This window comes from Zophobas morio, unplaced genomic scaffold (genome assembly GCF_036711695.1).
Source record: "Zophobas morio isolate AGI-343-1 ecotype UQ-CSIRO unplaced genomic scaffold, CSIRO_AGI_Zmor_V1 ptg000004l, whole genome shotgun sequence".
NCBI lineage: Eukaryota > Metazoa > Arthropoda > Insecta > Coleoptera > Tenebrionidae > Zophobas > Zophobas morio.
In genome coordinates, this window is record NW_026972109.1 from 10860915 (window position 1) to 10884465 (window position 23551).

At 31.4% G+C, this 23551-nt stretch overlaps 1 protein-coding gene across 2 annotated transcripts in view; it reads left to right on the top strand.

Moving 5' to 3' along the window:
* Nucleotides 1–23551, top strand: part of LOC135141289 (uncharacterized) — a 70153-nt gene that overhangs the window by 31488 nt on the left and 15114 nt on the right. For both annotated transcript variants that reach the window (XM_064072274.1, XM_064072265.1), the window contains exon 2: nt 1776–2012. In XM_064072274.1, the coding sequence (XP_063928344.1) occupies nt 1776–2012 (237 nt within the window). The remainder of the gene's footprint in view (nt 1–1775; nt 2013–23551) is intronic.

The window sequence follows — 23551 nt, forward strand, 5'->3', positions numbered from 1 at the left end:
TTTTTATAAACTTTCTGTATTTTAAAATTTGATTCAATTGATACCACGAGAAAACGCGTACCTTTATTTATCTTTCCACAAAATATTGTAACACAGATTAAAAAAAAAAACCTTTAGCAAATTTTTTTATGAATCCTTCCACTGCTGAAAAACTCCGCCTTTGATTTCTTGAAAAAAAAAAAAGAAATATTTCGCAGTTAAGCTCCGCCTCCTTGGTTCACGGCTAATGAAAAAATTCATCACAATTGAGACAGGGTGGGTGGGCGGGCTTACATTTTGCCTTCTTGTTTGACGTTGCTTTTAGAGCTGAAAATTGTCGTTTATAAACACCGCTGCCAAATGGCCGTTGATAGTACATAACTTTGATGTTCAACTTTTACGGTATTTAAAGTGGTTGTAGAAGAAAAATGCAGGATTTAAGTTGATTACTACAAACATTTACGGATTTTTTGTAATATACCAAACAAGTCTACACATGTTAAGAAAAACAAACAAAATGTAGCCCCGCCCACCCGCCCTATCTCAATTGTGATGATTTTTTTTATTCGTCGTGAGCCAAGAAGGCAGAGCCTAACTGCAAAACCCTTATTTGTCTACGAGAAATTAAGAACATGTTTTTGAGTATTGTGTTGTTCAAAGAATACTATGTATATTAAGAAAAAAAATAAAGCCAAAGATTAGGCCCCACCCATACCCGCCCCGATCTTAATTCTCAATTGTGATGAATTTTTCATTTGTTGTCAGATAGAGGGGCGGGGCTTAATTGCAAGATCCATATTTGTCTACAATAATTTACCACATCAAACATGTTTTAATTTTTTTGTTCTGAAAAGACGGCTACGTAAGTCAAGAAAAAAGGCAAAAAATAAGCCCCAATTAAATTGCAAAATCGCGATTATTTCTCTAGAAAAAATTAAATTTATATTTTGCCTTTTTTTGCTTAATGTAAGAAATATGTATTTTGGAGTAAAGCTCCGCCTCCTTGGTTCACGGCGAATTAAAAAAATCATCACAATTGAGATAGGGCGGGTGGGCGGGCTTACATTTTGCCTTTTTGTTTTAATATGTGTAGACTTCTTTTCACAACATGAAACTTAAAACATTAGGCCCCGCCCCATAATTGCAAAATCCATATTTCCTCGCAAAAATGTACCGGTTTCCCTACGGGGTAGGCCATGACGGCAGAGTAACATTGACCTCAAAATTTTTGTCAGCGAATTGGCGGACAGAAGCTAAATAGTATTAAATAAATTGTTAGTTTTAGTAATTTTGCCATTTATTTGAGAAATTAAAATCCAAGATTTTATTGTATCAAGCTTAAATTAATGTTATTCTACCCGGTATTTACACACTTCACGAAGTAAATAATTGATGTTAACGCTAGATTCACTGCATTTAAGAGCAGAATGTTAATCAGTCTTAACATCACTGTCCTTAAGTCACCTTGATTTATATAGCGTTTTCTGGATTCTTGTAAAGTGACAATCACATCAAGGTGAGTGCATCTAGTGCATACCTGAAACCATTTCAGGATATTTACTTATACTTAGCCTATCACAAACCCATATTTACTATATAAAATCAGCCCCGACCTCCTCGTGCCTGACACCAACCACATCCGCTCCTAATAGACAATTTCACATTCCTCAACCAAAAACTTTGGCCTTGCACCTACGGGTTTCTTCTACCCGATTTCAAATGCAATTTTGCAACCTCATTACTAAAAATCAAACCCATGACGCCACACCAAAAATCACGTTTCTCAATTTTTCCAGGTATGGGGTCAGCTCGTCGACAGCGACTTCATCCCCCAGGTCTCCGCCACGTGCAAAGCCGGGAACATGAACATCCGCGTAGCATTCAACAACAGCTTCTACGGCGCCGTCCACGCCAGGGACTACCGAACGCCGGGCTGCATGGTCCACGGAGACGGTGCTAAATCTGTCGGTCTGGACATCAATCTGATGGCCCAGCAGGGGAGCAGCGATTACTGCGGACTGCTCGTCAACAATGTAAGTTGCATCACAATCTGCTTGTGTACACACTTGGCGTCAAGGATGAGCTGCGTACCACAATGGGTGTGCTGCTCATCCTTATAATCGTGTTTGGTGACACCGATACGCCGAGGCGTACTTGGGGAATTGTTCGTGCTGGGTCTAGGTGGCGTTCAAGGTGATGGATGGGTAGTGTGGAAGGTGGAAATTATGAATTAATTGAATGCTTTGTGTGAGTGAATGCGGGGTTTCTCTTCGTTGCGAAATTGTTCTAATCGATTTTAACAACAATGATATCAACGAAAGTCAACAGAAATGGTTATGTAAATGGATGTTTTGAATTAAAATTCATATGGGATTGTAATGGGAGGAATGTTGTAACAGTGATAAAAGGATTATTTTTATGATTATGTCATAGGGGAACGAGGACAAGGAATAATTAGTTCGAGATGTCGTTGGATAATGTATTGAGAAATAATTAACTAATAAATAATAAATGTTATGATTAGTCACCTGATTAGGTGCAGAATTTCCGGCGGATGGTGCGTGTTATGGTATTATTTATTATTCAAAAATAGGTTTGTTTTATGAATCATTAAAGCTAGTGTTGGTAATACCATATATAGTCGTTTTAACTGCTTACTACTAAAGAGGTCAGATTTTTCTGTGACGGATTTATACTGCCACTAATTTTATAGTATGTTTTTATGCAAATTATTAATTGTCACAATACGCTTGCTTTCAAGTTTTAAAGAAGCTAATAATGCTCTACAAAGACCTAAACCACAATTTGTCCAATGATCGCAACCGAATAATTTGATGAGGTCATCGCACAATTTTGCTAAGTCAATCCGATTTAAGGTGTCTTTGTATCTGTAATTTACAAGTCCACCAGATGCATCTAAATTTTCGGAAAAAAATCAATTTTACTTTTTTTTTTTGCTTTAAAATGCATACATTTTAGGGTTATCATGACTATGGTAAATCGCTAATTAGAACTCATCAAATGATAATTCCCCAAAACTTGGTGACGTCATCACAAAATTTTCTGAGGTAAATCTAACTTAAAATTATGTCACATGTTCTTTTATTTGTGGTTTAATAAAGGACTCATATTTTTTTGTATATGAAAAAATTTATTGTATTTATACCACAATATTTATTAAGATTTTCAAAAATTAACAAAATGAAAAAATCTTGGTCTGAGACCATCTATAGGCTATGTTTTTCGAATCCTCTGATTTGAAAGAGAATTTTTCCAAAATCTGAGTTTGGAACCATTAACAGACGTGCTTTTCAAGTCAGGTCATTGATATTTTTATCCCAGACTTTTTGTGGATTTTTAAGCAACTTTGTCAAAAGCTCAATCATGAACTTTTCGACCTTTTTTGCAAAATCACGAAAATGAAATATTGCCATTTCTGTGATACGTATTTTAAAATTTTGATTTTGAAGTCGAAAATGTGGAAAATCTTGATCTGGGACTATCAACAAATGACCATTTTTGGGATTTTTCAAAATTCCGGTTTTGAAACCGAAAATTTAGAAAATCTAGCTCTGGGACCATCAAGAGACTGTTTTTCGAATCATCTCGTCGATGTCTATTTCCCAGAATTGTTGGGGATTTTTAGACAACTTTGTCAAAATTCAGTCTGGAAATTTTTACATTTTTTCGAGCACTTTCAATATTTATCCAAAATCACCAAAATCAAATATGGGCATTTTTGGAATATTTTAAAAATTAGACTTTGAAACCTCATCGAAAATTGACTTAAGCTCAATGTTTACCCCCACCCACGGAATATTTAACCCTTTTCCGAACCTTTCAGCAAAATTACTCGAATTTTTTTTTTTAATTTTGACTTGTAGAAATTATTTTCGCCTTACATTTCTTCGAAATTTCCAACCATTTTTCCAGTATCACCAAAATGAAACATAATCAAATGATCATCATCATAAAAATTTATGATACTTTAAAAATGTTAGGTATAATCAAACAGAAATTTTTAACCTGCTTTTGAGCATTTTCGAAGAGGTTTTTAGTTGTTTTCGACTTGCAGAAGTCATTTTCTGCAATATTTCTTCAAAAATTCCAACCATTTTTCCAAAATCACCAAAATAAATAGGATTATTTTGGGGATTTTTTAAAAATTTGATTTTGAAACCGAAAATTTCGAAAATCTTGGGATGTGACCGCCAACAAGCTGTATTTCGAATCATTTCCTCTATGTTTATGTCTCGAAATAGGAGGTGTAGTTTTAGGAAATTTAAGCTCCCTTATGAAATTTTTGACCTTTTTCGAAAAATTTGATAAATTACCTATAAACTTTTTTGCTAATTTCGACGTGCAGAGGTTGTTTTGGACCACATTTCTTCGAAAATTCCCACCATTTTTCCAGAATCACGGAAATGCACTATGACCATTTTTAATGATAAAAATTTTATAATGAAACCGAAATTTCCAAAAATCTTGATCTGACACCATAAGTTTTTCGAATCAACTCGTCGATCTCTATAATCCCAAAATTTTTGTGGTTTTTTAGCCAACTTTGTCAAAAGAACAAACATAAAATGTTTTACATTTTTTCAACTATTTCCAAAAATTATTTGATTTGCAAGCGCTGTTTACGGCCATATTTCTTGAAAAATTTCAACCATTTTTCCAAAGGTGCCAAAATGAAAAATGCGCACTTTTGGGATCTTTTAAAAATCTGATTTTGAAACCAAAAATTTCTAAAATCTAGATGTGCGACCATTAAAAGTCGGTTTTTGGAATCAGCTCGTCAATGTCTGCCTCCCAGAATTGTTTGGAGATTTTTAGGTAACTTTGTCAAAAGCTCAATTTTGAAATTTTTTACTACTTTCCGAGCACCTACGAAAATTACCGAAAGAGATTTTTTGGTGATTTCGACTTACAGAAGTCATTTCCGCAATCTTTCTTTGAAAATTCCAACCACTTATCCAAAATCATTAAAATCAAATATGGTCATTTTTGGGATATTTTAAAAATTCGATTTTGAAACCTTGAATTTCGAAAATCTTGGTCTAGGGCCATCAGCAAGCTGTTTTTCGAATATCCCAGAAATGCTTGTGGACTTTTAGGTAACTTAAGTTCAATGTTTACCCTTCACCAATAAAATTTTTGATTTTTTTCCTAGCCCTTTCGAAAAATTACCCAAAAAACTTTTCTAATTTTGACTTGTAGAAGTTATTTTCAACTACATTTTTTCGAAAATTTTAACAATTTTTTTCAGAATCACCAAAATGAAATATGGTCATTTGGGTGGGGGATATTTTAAAAATTTGGCTTTAAAACCAATGGATGGTTATATCTCGGAATATTTTGTGTATTTTTGGGGAATTTAAGTTCAGTTTTTAGTCCTAGGAAATTTTCGACTTTTGTCGAGCATTTTGAAAAATTATCTAAAAACTATTTGGTTAATTTCGATTTGCAGAAGTTATATATTTCGGAATTTGGACCACATTTCTTGGAAAATTTTATATTTTGAACATTTTATATTGAAATCAAAATTTCAAAAATCGTGATCTGCGACCATCTGTTTTTCGAATCAGCTCGTCGATGTCTATCATCCCAGAATTTTTTGCAGACTTTTAGCTAACTTCCTCAAAAGCTCAAACATGAAAATTTTACCTTTTTAGAGCAATTTCGAAAATTACACAAAAAAATTGTTATTGATTTCGACTTGCAGAAGTCATTTTCCGCAACCTTTTTTTAAAAATTTCAGCCACTTATCCAAAATCACCAAAATGAAATATGGGCACTTTTGGGATAGTTTAAAAATTCGATTTTGAAACCTAAAATTTCGAAAATTTTGGTCTGGGACTATCAGCAGGTTGTTTTTCGAATATTTCAGAAATGTTTATGGACTTTTTATGTAACTTATATTCCATTTTCACCCCCCATGAAATTTTTGAGCTTTCCGAGCCCTTTCCCAAAATTCCCTGAAAGTTATTTTCTTTTCTTCGAAAATTGTAACCGTTTTTCCAGAATCAGCAAAATAAAATATGGCAATTTTAAAAATCCTATATTGAAACCGAATAATTTTAGAGAACTTTTTGGAATCATGAAATTTTTGTCTTGTTTTTTAGTTTTCGAAAATTACCCGAAGTTTTTCGTTGTTTTCTGCTAACCATTTTTCCAAAATCAGCAAAATTTAATATGGGCATTTGGGAGATGTTTCAAAAATTTGATTTCGAAACCGAAAATTTCGAAAGTTTTTAGCCCTCCTTACAAAATGTTTGATCTTTTTCGAGCATTTTGAAAAATTACTGATTAACTTTTTTGTTAATTTCGACTTGCAGAGGTTGTTTTGGACCACATTTCTTCGTAAATTTCAAACATTTTTCTAGAATGATCAAAACAAATTATTACTATTTTTTATATTTTAAAAATTTGATTTTGAAACCTAAAATTCCACAAACAAATTTTTTATTGATTTCGGCTTGCAGAAGTTATTTTGGGCAACATTTTTTGAAAATTCCAACTATTGTTCCAGAACTACCAAAGTGAAATGATCAGTTTTGGGATATTTTAAAAATTCGATTTTGAAACATAGTATTTCGAAAATCTTAATTTGAGACTATCAACAAATTGTTCGAATCAGGCCGCCGTTGGCTATATGTCAGAATTTTGTGTGAATTTTCAGGCAACTTAAGCTCAATTTATTCCCCCCTCCCCTCCCCCTCCAACGTCGACATTTTTAACCTGTTTTCGAGCACTGTCGGAATTTATCTACTTAAGAGATTATTTGCAGCTTCGGCTTTCAGAAGCTATTTTCGACTACATTTCTTAGAAAATTTCAACTATATTTCCAAAATTCCAAAAATTAAATTTTGGCTGTTTTTGGAATATGTATTTAAAAAAATTTAATTTGAAGCCGAATACTTTGATTTGGAACCATTAACAATCTACGTTTTTCGAATCAGTTTGTCGATATTTACATCCCAGAATTTTTTGTGGATTTTTAGGCAACTTTATCAAAAGCTCGGTCATGAAATTTTTGAATTCTCCAGACACCTTCGAAAATAACCTAAAGAGAATTTTTTGTTGATTTCGATTTGCAGAAGTTATTTTTGGCAACTTTTCTTTGAAAATTGCAACCACTTAATCCAAAATAACCAAAATGAAATATGGACATTTTTGAGATATTTTAAATTCGATTTCGAAAATCGTGGCTGTTTTTCCGAACATCTCAGAAATGTCTGTGACCTTTTAGGTGACTTGAACTCAAATTTTACCCCCTCGCCCCCCCGTCCGCACCCACGAAATTGTTGACCTTTTTCCAAGCCCTTTCGAAACATTACCCCAAAGGCTTTTTCATTTAAAAGTTATTTTCTACTACATTTCTTCTATTTTTCATGATATTAAAAAAATCTTATATTGAAATCGAATATGTTTAGATAATTTTTTAAAAAGCTCAATCATGACATTTTTGACCTGTTTTTGAGGATTTTAGAAAATTAATTAAAGAAATTTTTCGTTGTTTTCGTCTTGCAGAAGTCAGTTTCGCTAGTATTTCTTCGAAAATTCCAACCAGTTTCCCAAAACAAACAAAATTATATTATTTGAAAAATTTGATTTTGAAACCTAAATTGTCAAAAATCTTAGAATAAGACCATCAACAAGCTACATTTCGAATCACCTCCTCGATGTTTATATCTCAGAATATTTTGTGTATATTTTTAGCGAATTTAAGCTGAGTTTTTAGACCCCCTTTACAAAATGTTTGACTTTTTTCAAGCATTTTGAAAATTTACCAAAAAACTTGTGTGTTAATTTCAACTTGCAGAAGTCATTTTTCCAGAATGACCAAAATGAAATGTGGCCATTTTTGTATGATATTTAAAAATTTTTGTAATGAAACCGGAATTTCAAAAACCTTGATCTGGAACCACCATTTCGACTTGCTGAAGTTCTTTTTGGCACCATTTTTTCAAAATTCTAATCGAATCACCAAAATGAAATATGTCCAGTTCTAGAATATATTAAAATTTTGATTTTGAAATCTAATATTTCGAAAATCTTGATCTGAGATCATCAACAGGGTTTTTTAATCAGCTCACCGTTGTGCGTATCCCAGAATTTCTAACCAAGTTTAAAAACACACTTAATCTGATTTTTATAAACATTTCCAAACTGTCTATAAATTTTTTGAATATAAAAGATATACGAAACTACACGAATTCTTGAATAGTTAAAAAATGTAATTTTCTAGAACATATTTATTAGTTCCATTTGGTCTCTGTCTTAAGGGACCATTAATTCAAAATGATCTGGAACACCAGTTTGTCAAGGTATATATGAAACTAGAATTGGATGTCTAAGTGAAAACGACCATATTTTCAATTTACTGGACAATTATTCCAGCAACATACAATTATTCTAAATAATCTCTCGTTTTATCTTTATTTTTATTGTCCCAAGATTTACTATTCAATTATAAACCAATATAAATAGGAGTATGTAATACCAAACATTACACAGATCATGAAGATTTAATTAAAGGCAATAAAACATGATTACATGAAAATAAAATTTCCAAAAAAAAATACAAATCTATGTAAATTATAGCAGATATTTTTACCAAACCGTGAGACTAGCGTCATGAAGCAAAAAACCTGAAATCTAGTCATGTATTAAATTTAAAAACCAGAAAATTACAACAATCATCTCCGGAAAACACAGTCGAGCTCATAGAAATTACTAATTCCGTACGAGTTTTTACAAAGTCGTTGACTATTTTTTTTGAAGTTTTAAAAAAGTTCATTTTATAATAATTTTTTTAGCATAATTATGGACTAAATTTCTGCAAACAAGTACTTCCTCCTACAGGGTTTTTAGTTTTTAAAATTTTTCAGACACACTGGTGGGAAGATTGTGTGGGATGTATTGAAGTACTGAATGGAATATAAACGATTGTAAAATGTGTCAAGTACGCAAATGACGTCACAACAATGTTGTCCAGGTGCAATGGGCGGATAGGCTTATTTTTTCAAAAATACTTGGTTGTTATATTTGTATTAGTAGGTTATATAAGATTTCGCGAAAAAATTGTTAGTCGATCTTACTGGAGTAGAGATTCCTGGCTTATAACAACGTGAAATCTTAATTTGCTAGAGTAATAAAGATCGTTGAAACGTCAGATAGGCAGAAAACGATTTATTGTGTATTAAAGCAATTAACAGATCAACGCCTCTCGACGTTAAATAATAGTTGTATAGTTCAAACCGTGTCTGAATCATGCGATGATGCATTTTTTCGCACATCCCATATTCTCCGACTAAACCAAAACTTAATTACACCTTCCGCACGCAACCACAAATCGGCAAACATTACCCACTCATTCCCAAAAGCAACAAGGCCGCTCTAAGTGCTTCCATAATTACTCTCGCACCAAAAAATCTATCGAATTAAATATAATAATTACCTCCGACCTTGCAGATACCTTTCTGCAAACGCTGCGGCACCTCTTTTAATTGAATCCGATCCCCCGGATTTTTTCGCATTCTTCGCCTCACAACATCAATTACGTTTATTGTTAAATATTTCGAAAGTCGGCTCTTCTTGTGCCGTTGCAAAAACCGACAGAAATTAATCGTCCACTCAGACGCTGAAATATTTCGATGCAATGCGGCGTCGGATCTTAATGACGAATGAAAAAGTTTTCGTCTTGCAAAATTCTGTTATTCGGTTCGTTAATCGGTGGGGAACGGCTTTTATGAAGCTGTGAGAATAGAGAATTAATACGGCAATTAAATTACAGGATCTTGCGATCGGCATCCAGCAAGGCTACAATATTATTAAATGGCGATTTAATCGTTGGCATGCAATTAAAATTTCCGATCGTATCTGAATGAAACAGCTTTTTTGGGAGAGGACGGCCGTTTTGAGCCGAGCCGGAAAAACTGAAAGCGTGAGACTTTAATTTGGAGGAGGGAATTTCTTAGTCGGAACGGGATAATTGCGTTTTTTGAATTTTAGAAATGAGGGTCCGGGTTGATGGAGCTTTTTCCGGACGGCTGGCAGGTGGAGATCGAAAAGTCAAACCTTACAACTTAAAATTAATAAAACAGAGCCGACATTACGGGTTTCTGGGTAGTTAATTTTCTCTCGAATAAGGCCTGAGTCGGCTCTGAAGTAGTTTTAGGCTGCCTTTTGTCGAATAGAACGAAAATTGGATTGAATACTACTTACGTTTTTAAACTAACAGTGGCTAGTTTAAATACCAGAATTGGGTAAAAGGGGCTCTTCGAAATTGTCGAAGTAGGGTGCAGATTTAACAAGGTCAAATAAAATTATACGGTTGGAAACCACATTCAGTGAGCGAAAAAATATTTCGGGCGAATTTATTGGTTTCGTGAGTAAAAATTTCATGTGCACCTCAGGCGGTATCGTGTGTTTTTCTGTCTAGGGTGTGAAAACCTCAGGCCTACGGGCATTCCACACATTGCATCCTCAATAAAAAGTTGATTGAAGGTTATTCCGATAGAACTTCCCTAACTCTATTTTTTTGTTTCTTTAGATTTTCGATTTACAATTTTTCAAGTTTCAAATTTTGTGTTTTCGATTTTGCGACTTTTGAATCTTTCAATTTTTCGATTTGCAATTTTTCGTTTCAGTTATTTATTTTCTTTATTTTTTCAATTATCCGATTGTCCAATGTTTCGATTTTATAATTTTTTGTTTTTCAATTTTTCGATTTGTGATTTTTCAGTCTTTCATGTTTCTTGTTTTTCCAATTGGATTTTGCAATTTTTCGCTTTAAAATTTCTGGAGTTTTCAATTTCTAATTTTTCAATTTTTCGGTTATTTAATTTGAAATTTCTTGAAATTTTCGATTTGGAATTTTTGGTTTCGCTTTTTTATTTTCTTTATTTTTACAATTTTTCGATTTTTCAATGTTCTGACTATAATTTTTTTTTCACTTTCAATTTTTTTCAATTATCCATTTCTTCAATTTTTAAATTTGTGATTTTTCAGTTTTTCTGACACAAAAAAAAGTGTCTTCAATTTCATAATTCTTATAGCTTTCCGTTTTAATGTATCAGTTTTTCAATTCTCCGACCTCTGATTGTTTCAATTTTTAGATTTTTCGTTTCGGTTTTTTATTTAATTTATTTTAAAAATTTTTCAGTCTTTCAATTCTGTGATTTTATAATAATAATTTTTCGATACTTTAATTTTCATTTCTTCAAATTTTCGATTTGTAATTTTTCGCCTCGGTTTCTTATTTTCTTTATTTTTATGATTTTTCGATGGTTCACTGCTCCGATTTTATAATTTTTTGTTTTCTCAATTTTTCTTTTCTTCACTTTTCCCATTTGCAGTTTTTTAATTTTTAATTTTTTTGTTTCTGCACTTTTACGATATGCAATTTTTCGAATTTTCATTTTAAAATTTTTCAATTTTTCGATTCTCCAATTCTTGAATGTTTCAATTTTTTTTATATTTTCAAGATTTTCAATGTCCCGGTTTTATAAATCTTTGTTTTTTCAGTTTTAATTTTTTCAATTTTTCATTTTTTCACTTTTTCGATTTATAATTTTTTAATTTTTCATTTTTTTGTTTCTGCACTTTTACGATATGTAATTCTTCGAGTTTTCATTTTAAAATTGTTCAGTCTTTCGCGTCGCCAATTTTTGGTTTTTATATCCTAATTTTTTCAGTTTCTCTGATTTTCATGTCCCGATTTTATAAGTCTGTGTTTTTTCAATTTAAATTTTTTCGATTTTTCATTTCTTTAATTTTTCAATGTTTCATTTTTTTATTTCTTTACTTTTACTTTCTTGCTTGGCGTTTTCATTTTTAAATTTTTCAGTTTTTTGATTTGCATTTTTACGAGTTTTCAGTTTTTAATTTTACAATTTTTCGATTTTTCAAATTTTCTATATGCACTTTTTTGTTTACGTTTTTATTTTCTTTACTTATTCAATTTTTCGGTTTTTGAATTTTATAATTTTAGAATTTTTCCATTTTTCGATTTTTGGATTCTAAAACTTTTATGTATACGATTTTTAATTTTTCGACATTAATTTTTCGATGTTTATTTGTGACAGTGTTTTGACTTTTCAAGTTTGACGAAAAATGATTATTCGAATCGATGATCGAAAAATTGAAACACCCAAAAATCGAAAAACTGAAAACTTTTAGATTCAATTTTTCATTTTTTAGATTTTTCGTTTCGGCTTTTACTTTATTTATTTTTTCCATTTTTCGGTTTCTTAGTGTCCCGATTTTATGATTCTGTTTTTTCCATTTAAATTTTTTTGATTTTTCATTTCTTTAATTTTTAATTTTTTCATTTTTTTGTTTGTTACTTTTACTTTCTCGCTTTTTCAGTTTTTGGATTTGCAATTTTACAAGTTTTCAATTTTTAATTTTACAACTTTTCGATTTTTCAAATTTTCATTTCTTCAATTTTTCTATTTGCACATTTTCGTTTCCGTTTTTTATTTTATTTATTTTTTCAATTTTTCGGTTTTTGAATTTTGCAATTTTAGAATTTTTCCATTTTTCAATTTTTAGATTCTAAAACTTTCATTTATTCGATTTTTAATTTTTCGATATTAACTTTTCAATTTTTCGATCTTTATTTGTGAGAGTGTTTTGACTTTACAAGTTTGACGAAAAATGATAATTCGTTTCGATAATCGAAAAATTGGAAAACCCAAAAAATGGAAAACTGAAAACTTTTAGATTCAGTTTTTCAATTTTTAGGTTTTTTAGTGTCCCGATTTTATAATTCTTGTGTTTTTTTAATTTTACAATTTTTCGATTTTTCAAATCTTCTTTTCTTCAATTTTTCTATATGCACTTTTTCGTTTCCGTTTTTTATTTTTTATATTTTTTCAATTTTTGTTGAATTTTACGATTTTAGAATTTTTCCATTTTTCAATTTTTGGATTCTAGAACTTTTATTTATTCGATTTTTAATTTTTCGATAGTCATTTTTCAATTTTTCGACGTTTACTTGTGACAGTGTTTTGACTTTACAAGTTTAACGAAAAATGATAATTCGATTCGATAATCGAAAAATTGGAAAACCCAAAAACTTCAATTTTTCAATTTTTAGGTTTTTCGTTTCGGTTTTTATTTTATTTATTTTTCAATTTTTCGAATTTTCAGTGTCCCGATTTTATAATTCTGTGTTTTTTTCATTTAAATTTTTTCATTTTTCATTTCAATATTTTTTCAATTTTTATTTTTTTGTTTCTTTTGTTTTACTTTCTCTCTTGGAGTTTTCAATTTTTAATTTTACAATTTTTCGATTTTTCAAATCTTCTTTTCTTCAATTTTTCTATTTGCACTTTTTCGTTTCCGTTTTTTATTTTTTATGTTTTTTATATTTTTTCAATTTTCGATTTTTGAATTTTTCCATTTTTCAATTTTTGGATTCTAAAACTTTCATTTATTCGATTTTTAATCTTTCGATATTAATATTTCAATTTTTCCAGGTTTCATTATGACAGCTTTTTGAATTTACAAGGTTGACGAAAAACGAAAATTCGATTCGATAATTGAAAAATCGGAAAACCTAACAATTATAAAATTGAAAACTTGTACATTACATTTTAGAATTTTTGAATTTTCGGATTTTTTGAGTCGATTCGTATTTTTTTCTTTCCAATTTCCCGAATTCCAAAAAATCCAAGATTCGAGAGAATCTGAAAAGAATCCCAAAGAACACAAGAAAATCCCAAACAATACAAAAGAATATGAGAGAATATAGAACAATCCGGATAATTCTGAAAGAATCCAAGAAATGCGAGAAAATCCAACAGGATCCGAAAGAATCCGAAATAATAAACAACAAATCCTAAAGAATATGAAAGAATTCGAAAAAATCCGAGATCCGAAAAATTTCGAAAGAATAAGAAAATACATTCCGATCAAATGCCGAGGGAATCGGAGAGAATCCGGAAGAATTCTTAAGAATCTGGGAGAAATACAAGAGAATCCGAGAGCATTTGAAAGAATCGGGGTGAGTACCAAAATATCCAAGAAAATCTGACAGAATCCGAGTGAATCAGAGAGAATTCAGAAATAATTCTTAAGAATTCAACAGGATCCCAAAGATAATAAGAAAATCCGGAAGAATGCAAGATAATATGAGAGAATCCGGAAGAATTCTTAAGAATCCGAGAAAATCTGACAAAATCCGGAAGAATCTGAGTGAATCAGAAATAATCAGAAAATGATTCAAAAGAATTCAACAGAATCGGAAAAAATATGCTACAAAATCTAAAAAAATACGAGGGAAACCCAAGATCCGAGATCCGAACGACTCCGAAAGAATACGAAAAGAATCGCAAAAGAATTCCAAAGAATATAAGAGAATTCGAAAGAATACAAAAGAACGACCAAATTCTGAGAGGATAAGAGAGAATCCGGAAGAATCCTGGAGAGTACGAGAGAATTCGAGAATATATGGAAGAATCCGGATGAATCTGAAATAATCGGAAAAGATCGGACAGAATCTCGATTTTTAGTTTTTCAATGTACTAATTTTTCGTTTCTTCATTTCTTTGATTTGCCATTTTTCGATTTTTCAACTTTTTGAATAAAACAGATGGAGAAATTGCAAAACTGTATAATTGAAAAAACGAAAAAGTATAAAATGAAAATATTGAAAAATCTAAAAACTGGAAATCCAGAAATTGAAATACTGAAGAAACGAAAAGTTGAAAAATCGAAATATTGAAAATTACAGAAATCCGATTTCAAATCCAAAAATTACAAATGATTGAAAAATCAAAATTTGAAAATGAAAAACTGTATGAACAAAAGATTATAAAATCAGAAGAAACACTGAAAAAATGAAAAAAACTGTGATATAAAATCGAGAAAATGGAAATTAAAAAATCGGGAAAATGACAAACAAAAATCCACGAATTTAAAAAACTGAGAAACTAAAATATCGAAAAATTGAAGAATTAAATCGGGAAATTAAAGAAAATGAAAAAATGAAAGTTAAAAAACGAAAAATTATGATATAAAAAAAATTGTTAAATCGAAGAAAAAGAAAAAACGAAAAATTATCATATCAAAAAATTGGTCGAAGACGCAGTGTAATAGTAATAATAACATTACTATATTCCCAAATTTTTGGGAAAATGGGGTCAGTCGTTTTTTATTTAATTATTAAAATAAATGGCCTTATTGATTAATTTTTTTAGTCACCATGAAAATGTAAAAAAAAATACTATGAGTACATTGATAAATCACAAGTATAGAGTCATAATATCTTGCATATTTCAAAGGGGAAATTTTGTTACACAATTTTGATTTTTTTTCCCAAAAATTTTGATGTTTAGGGTTAACACACAAAATTTGACTACGATTAGTCCAGTAGTTTCAGATGACAGACAGACAGACAGACGGAAACAGGAAACCACTTTTTTCTTTAGCTTACATCCAGGAGGTAAAAAAAACATTTGACGTACTAGGACATATCTCGTCTCCAGGAAGCTAGATACTGTTTCGTAATTAATAAGAATTTCTAGGTAGTTTCGAGTTCCGTCTGTTACAACCTATATCGGGGTTCTGTTCTCACAGAATTTAATTCCAAGCGCTATTATCTCTTTCCTATCTCCATTACATAAGAGAAAGTAAGCAAATACGTCTATCAAATAAATAAAAATTCTTCTTCAATTACATTTGTTAGAAAGATTAGTAGATACGATGCTTCCACTACAACAAAAAGCCAATTTCACTTTACGATAAAAATTTCCTTTTTTAATTAGCGAATACGCCGCAATATAATCGAGAGATAGTAAGAGGCGTTACCAAAAAACTACGTTGCATTATGCAATTAATAATACGTTGAAGGAATGTGCCGTGGTGGCAACACATGTATTAGCTTGCAGCGGAATGTGAATGGGTTTAGCTAACATTCTGTGTATATATTCTGCGTAATGTTCATTCATGTGAATCTAGCTTGTGGGGAATTGTCATGAGTGGCTTAATTTATTACAAGCAAAAAGCCACTTGCAGACACGGAAAATATGAATTTTCTTGCGTCCTAAATTTTATCTTCCGAAGGAATTCCGCCGAGACAATGTAATGTTCCTAATAACAGTTTCTCATTTCAGGTCTTGCTAAAGAGCTTTACTTTGCACGTTTCCGAGTTTAGTTTATTTTTAATTGTGTGTGCATATTTACTTTTCTTTTATGAGAGATCTTCTAAAAAGATAATTTTATTAACGGTTATAGGTTGTAATTTTATTAGTCATTATATAAACCAACTGAATCGTAAAGTTAATTGCTGTCCACTTTTTGCTTTTAATCATTCGCGATCAGAAACGGACTGACTCACGCTCACGGTCGTGCAAAACTCAAAATTGTATGGCAATTGACAACTGAAAAAAAAGATTGATTTTCAATTTGTAATTCTAATACATTATAATTGAACGAGCTTTTAATAGATTTTTGGTTTTTTATTATTTTAGATTGCTTTTCATTGCTTTATTAAATTTTCAGGTCGTTTTGCGTGACTTGAGAGTCCCCTCGCGGTTATGACGACGTTTACGACTCATAAAATTTTTGATAAGCTAACACAAAAAATCTCGACACTTTCTGTCGGCCACGTACTCGTCTGGCCAAGATTCTAATACAATGAATATTTTTCATTAAAGTTTAACCGTCTGAAACAGCGTGTTTAAAAACTGCAGTCAATAAAGATAATAAACAATGATTTATACAGACCTATGATGAAATCGTTTCGGAATGTAATCCATTTGTATCACCGGTTTCTGCAGTTTCATAAAATAGTGAAGTTACCTTGATCTTACAAAATTAAGTATCGCATATTTAACATTCTGTCTTACAAGTATTGAAAAATCGCTTTGGTTTGGTCGCACGGGTTTAAATATGCATGCACTTACACGTTTTGCATAAATTTGCTTGAACAATTCGTAAACAATTTGTAAAAAATATAATTACCACACAAAAATCTAAAACGCTTTTAATTAGACCGCATATTTTGTCGTCTTTTAGAATGGACATTCCTTTGTCTGTAACACACCAAGGACACATAAGTGCATTAAACGTGAACGTTTGCATGTTCATAAATATATTTCTTTCAAAGTTGTGGTTGATATCTTAAATCTGTGGAGTTTTTGCAGCACCATCTGTAAACCACAACTAATGTCGCGTGCGTATCACGAAGAATTAATATTTTTAGACTTTTTTTTGACTAAATTATGTTCATTTTAATATTTACAGTTAGAGTCGTAACGTTTTTGGAGAAATTAGGTAACTCATGCGGTCATTGGCGGTTATTCATGTTGCCGACAGACAACGGACATACCAACGGAAACGGAAATCTTGCAAAACTGGACAACCGCAAAAAGTGACTTCATTACCATACTTCCTTGGACTGTTGCTCTGATTAATAAAGTAATTTCTTTATTTGATGTCCGTAGTGTGGTCATGTTGTAACCACACTTCGATTTTTATTACGTTAATTCCGGAATATTCAAAAACAAGGGGAATTTTATGCTGAAACTGCTTGTTGTTAATTTTCTTCTGTGAGTGACAGTAAAATATATTCTGTATGAGATTTGCGTCCAACATGTCGATCAATTTTGACCACTGACAGCAAGGGTTCGTCAGCAGTTTCGGTCTAACAGGAAATTTTCGACGTCAGTTACGTTAAATTAATTTTTTACATCCCTTCATTTGATAAGTAATAACATAATAAAATTTCTTTTATTCGTTTAACTACATTTCTTTGGGTGTAAAACTCAGTTAGAATTAGTTGTAAGAGTTTTTTATTTATGTGAATGTTACTTACGATAACAAAAAAAAATTGTGCAGCATCTTTTATAAAAAAATTGCGTTAAACATTATCCATTTTCTTGACATAATTAAATTGGGCCTTGTGCCTGAAACATAGCGATATTGTTCAAGGTTTCCATCTATAGATAACTTCTAGATTAGTTACCGTCTAAACCTAAGGCTACATTGTACTCTGTCTAAAGACATTTTGTTTTCGTTTTATTAAGTCCCGATATACCTACTTAAAAAATTAAATAAAATATAATATTGTCACACTAAGCACAAGCAGTGTGTTTTATTCTCCAGAAGCGGCTATTTAATTTTTTTACATCCCGAGGGTAGACCAGGATCTATTCGGCAAATGGCGAATTTAATGATTTATGGAGTATTAAAAAGGGGGTTTCCCGTTTCCGTCTGTCTGTCGTCTCTCTATCTACCATCTGTGCCGTAATTTATTAAACAGATAATCTCTGAAACTACTGTGCCGATTGTTGGTAAATTTTATACGATTTTTAGGAATATCGTGTAGATGGTAAATCGTTAACCAAAATTTGTCTAATAGTCCCCACTAACAGTTTGATGACGCCACCTCAAGATTTTGCTTAGTAAATATCATTTAACTTTCTTCGTGATTTATGAATACACTTTCATTTTACCCCAGACACCTAGATTTTTAAATTTTGTGTACGAACGCCGTACTTTATACGTTTTGAACTTCGTATTTTATGCAGTACGTCCGAGCATTGAGTTTACAAGAGAAAAAAATGTTCATTTGTGATCCTCTAAAAAAAATGTTGAAGAAATGAAAACTGTTCATTAGTTTTATTATAACTAATTCTGCAATTAAAACCACAGAACAGTTGTTTAAATAAGCAAAGAAAATTAAGTTTTTTTTTTATTAAATTATTTGGATAAAAATTGGTTAAAAAAGAGTTTAGACAGTACTTCCCTCGCTGTCGGGAACGTGACGACTGCAAGCCTATTATGTCTTTTTTGTATTACATTTTTGTAATTCTTGATTTAATCAATAACATTAATTGACTCAGTCATTAATTTTTTTCAGACACCCTGTATAAGCAAATCTAAAAAATTTTAATGCAGTGATAAATCACAAGTATAGACTCATCATTCTACACACATTTAAGCATTTTTTCAGCAAAATTTTGCGGTTGCGTCATCAAATTTTTAGGGGGGATGAGCAAATACATTTCGATCAAAATTTTACCATGCTTATGATAAATTTAAAATATCTCCAAGATTTCAAAGCATTCGGTTTTGTATTTCCTGATTAAATCAATAAAATAAATTCACGCATTCATCAATTTTTTTGAGTCATCCTGTATATGAAAATCCAAAAAATATTAATGGAATCATAAATCACAAGTACAGACTCATCATATTTTGTACATTTTAGATAGGATTTATCCGGAAAAGTTTTGAGGTGACCTCATCAATTTTTTGGAGGGGACAAGTAAATACAGGGTGTTATTGAAAGGTACGTACAACAAAATTGACAGTTCTTCGCGAAGTCTAAGAAGCCTGAAAAACTTAATTTGTGTTATCAAAATTATAAGGGGAAAATTAACCCCTATCCAACCTTTTTAGACGCTACTGAAGGATAAATAGATAAAATTAATTTATTTTAGTAAATCCTAGCAACTGTAACAATAATAAAAAAATAAGACACCCTTTTGTTGCTACAGAAACGAAAGATGACCTTTTTATCAGAGGCGTACAACGAATTTGGACATACATTTTAATAATTTTTATCTCTAAAAGGAGAACACTTTTACCTGAACTTTTTTTTAATTTTAGCACCCATACTTCGAGACCAATTGCCGGTTTTATTTTGTACGTACCTTTCAACAACACGCTGTATATTTTGATCAAAAATTTATCGTGCTTGTCATAACTGTAAACTATCTGCAAAATTTCAAAGCATTCGGTTTTGCAGATTTAAAATTAAATTGCAAAATATTGTTTCAAAATTTTGATTTTTTTTCCAAAAATTTGGACGTTTCGGGTAAAAACTCAATTCGGAGTCATAAACTATATGTGTAGGACCATGTTATTTTCTACAATTTAAAACCCATTTACTATATACAATTTTGAACTGACGTCATCGCTTTAGTGGTAGGGATGATTAGACAAATTTTGGTTAGCGTTTTACCATCTACACGATATTCCTAATACAAATACAAAATTTCGCAACAATCGGTCCAGTACTTTCGGAGATTATCTGTCTAATAAAAATCCGGGACAGCAGACAGACGGACAGACAGACGGAAACAGGAGACCTATTTCTTCGTTCTCTAGGGGTTATGAAACGCCGAGAAAACGTAAAATTATAGAATCGGCCGACGGACTCGATTACAATACTTCCTTTGCTTACGCTCGGGGAGTAAAAATCTACGGTATTTAAACTTTTTCAATGTGAAATTAAATCAAGCCAAAATGTTTATTCCTTCGACTTTTTCTGTAAAATAAAAAATTAAAAAAAAGCTTATACAGGGTGACTCAATTTAAAACGAAGCAATTTGTTTTACCGATCAAATTAAGAACGGTTCACTCTATTTTCCCAGAATTCTAGATGAATTAATTTTAGGAATAGCCTTTCCTCAATTTGTCAAAATTTTGAAGCTTTAACTGTTACATTTAACCATTTAAGTATCAAAACAAGAGTGACACCACTGACCGATGCAAAAATTGGTCTGTTGTTATTAGACGGACAAAGAAATCCAGTTTTTACTTCCTCAGCGATCAATGCTCAATACTATTTTTTTTCAATTTTACAAAATAAGAGACTCCTGCACTTCTGGTATGCGAATCCGTGTCGAATTTTCACTCTAAACAACCAGAATTTTTGGAAAAAATTCAAAACTGTATAACAATATTTTGCAATCTAACTTTGAAACTGCAAAACCGAATGCTTTGAACTCTTGTAAAAGTTTTCAGGTTATCGTAATCATGTTAAATCGTTAAGCAAAATTTATTCGTTTATACCGTCCCTAAAAATTGATGACGTCATCTCAAAATTTTGTTAAGGGAAAACTCATTTGAAACATACGCGCAACACGCTTCTTTATATTTACTTTAACGTTACGTACATATTTTTATTTTCAGTTATAAGGGTTCTCATAAAAAATAAAATTCGCATAATCAAATTTTATATTTTTTTTAAAAAGCTGCTTTTGTTTTATTGGACTTCCGCAACGAGGGAAGTTCTTTCGAAATAACCTTAGACCAATTTTTTATGTATACATTTAAAAAAATAAATAACACCAGTCATAGCTAAGGAAAAAATAGTGTTTTCGTTAATGTTTGGTGTTTAGTAGGCTATGTATTTTGTTTATAAGTGATTCCTTAGTTCTTGTTTGTTTATTTGTTTAGGTTTTCAGGACGGAGTTTTATTAATATTTTCAGTGTTTTGCCGACGGTTCGCTACCTTTATTGCAGCTTTCTCAAGGCTATGCTAGAAACGTTATATTTTTATCTTATCCTATATCATTTTTATTGACTTACCACTGTTATTAGTCAAAACTATTAATGTTATCGAAAAAGATACATATTTAAATTTTTATACCAGTAGTGTGGTAATGAGTGACCGTTATTAATTATTTTATACGTTTACAATTCAAATTTTGGTGGTACCAACTCCTAACCTTAAATTTCCTAGTGCATCTAGTTATTTTTACTATCTTACGTTAACCTTATATGTCAATTAATTATAAATTCTTAACCTAACTTACTGTTTATTTTATTTTTTTTAAGTCCTGTACCTTTACTAAGTGCCATATAAATAAACAAACAAGAAATAAGCAATCACGGATTAGAGGACAACAAAACATGACGAATAATTTTTTATAAGTTAATTTATAAGTTCGTGCTGCTGCCAGATTTTCAAGTTCAATTTGAAATTCAACGTTCAGTGTCAAAGTTTGGTTATAAATGTACCAACTGATTTAAAAATCCGTGGCTTACTAGATATCAAACACTAATGAAAGCCCTTTTGTATTAGTGCAAAATGTTATACAATTTGGATTCTTTTGCGAAAATCTGGAAGCTAAGGGTAAAAATCAAGACAGTTTCATAAAGCGCAAGTGCAGGAGTATGTAATTTTATAAAATTTAGATAGAATTTACCATGCAAAATTTTGGGGTAACGTTATCAATTGGAAATGGATGGTGGGTTTTTGCTCAGCGTTCTACCGCCAGTTAAATGCCTATAAAATTTGACAACAGGTTCGGGGGACCTATTTTTTCATTATTTAGGGGTCATGAATCGTCGGGAAAATGTGAAAATGTACAGTACTTCCCTAGTTCACACTCAGGAAGTAAAAATATTGACAACTGGTTTCTTATGAGATTGTTATTCGTCAACAGTTAGTTTTAAATCAATCACTATTAGAGTCTGCTTTTACTAGTGAAATTAAAACGGGAGGAAAAAATCTAGACCTAAAAACCTTGAATTTTTTAAAATCTAAATTAAAGTAATGGGGTCCTAAGTTAGGTTAAATTGGTCGGGAAAAGGTGACAGGGATGCTAGGACAGATCAAATTGATTGACGAAAAAGGATGGGCTTCCTACGACAGATCAAATTGGTGATAACAAATAACGGGGGTCCTAAGACAGGTCAGGTCAGGTCAGCTCAGGTCAGGTCAAATCGGTGAACAAAAAATAATGGGGGTCCTAAGACAGGTCAAATTGCTCGACAAAGTAATGAGGGTCCTAAGACAGGCCAAATAGTCGACAAATAATGATTAGGGTTCTAAGACAATTCAAATTGGCAACAAAAAATCATGGGGGTTCTAAGAAGACAGATCAAATTGGTCAAGAAAAAAGTATGGGGATCCTAATACAGGCCAAATTGATCGATAAAATACGATGGCGGTCCTAAGACAGGTCAAATTGGTGACAAAAAGTGATGGGGGCCCTAAGACAGATAAAATTGGTGACAAAAAATGATGAGAGTCCTAAGACAGGACAAACTGGTCTACAGAAAATGATGGGGATGTTAGGATCAGTCAAATGAGGCCCAACTGTCTTAGATCCTCATCATAATATTCTAGTTACTTGTTGATCGTTTTTTATCACCAAAACGAACACGATAATCCAAACGACAGATGTAACAGATCTTCTCTGCCACCTATGTTCCCGAATAAAATCGATTAGCTAGAAACTGGAGGAGTTATTTCAGTGTGATAAGCTGATAAGTCTCTTTGAAACTCCTCAGAAGTAAGAATTTCAAAATTTATTATCATCAAAAGGGTTTGATACCCTATATATCATTAATTAATGGGAATTTAAAATCTGCGGGATACCTAAGGCTGCTGCGGAAACTACTTGGTTTCAACAAGATGGTGCTCCACCCCATTGTAGAAGTCACGTAAGTGCGACAGTACTTAGATGAAATTTTTCGTGGATATTGAGTGGCCTGCCAGGTCACCGGATTTGACACCGCTTGACTTTTTTTTGTGAGACTATTTGAAAAATCGCCATTATATCAATAGACCCATTCACATCGAAGACTTACAAGAACGCATACGTAACGAAATTGCTAGCATTCGTCCAAAAATTTGTCATTAACTCACTACATAATTTTATTCACCGTCGTTTTTACTGCCAGAAAGTAAATTGAAAGCATTTTGGTAATCTTTTGCAGAAAACAGAGGTTTAATTTTGGTTTCAGTTGTTATTGGGTAATTTATTCATTGTTTAATAATTTATTTTGATATTTCAGCCAGAAAGAAAGTATATTT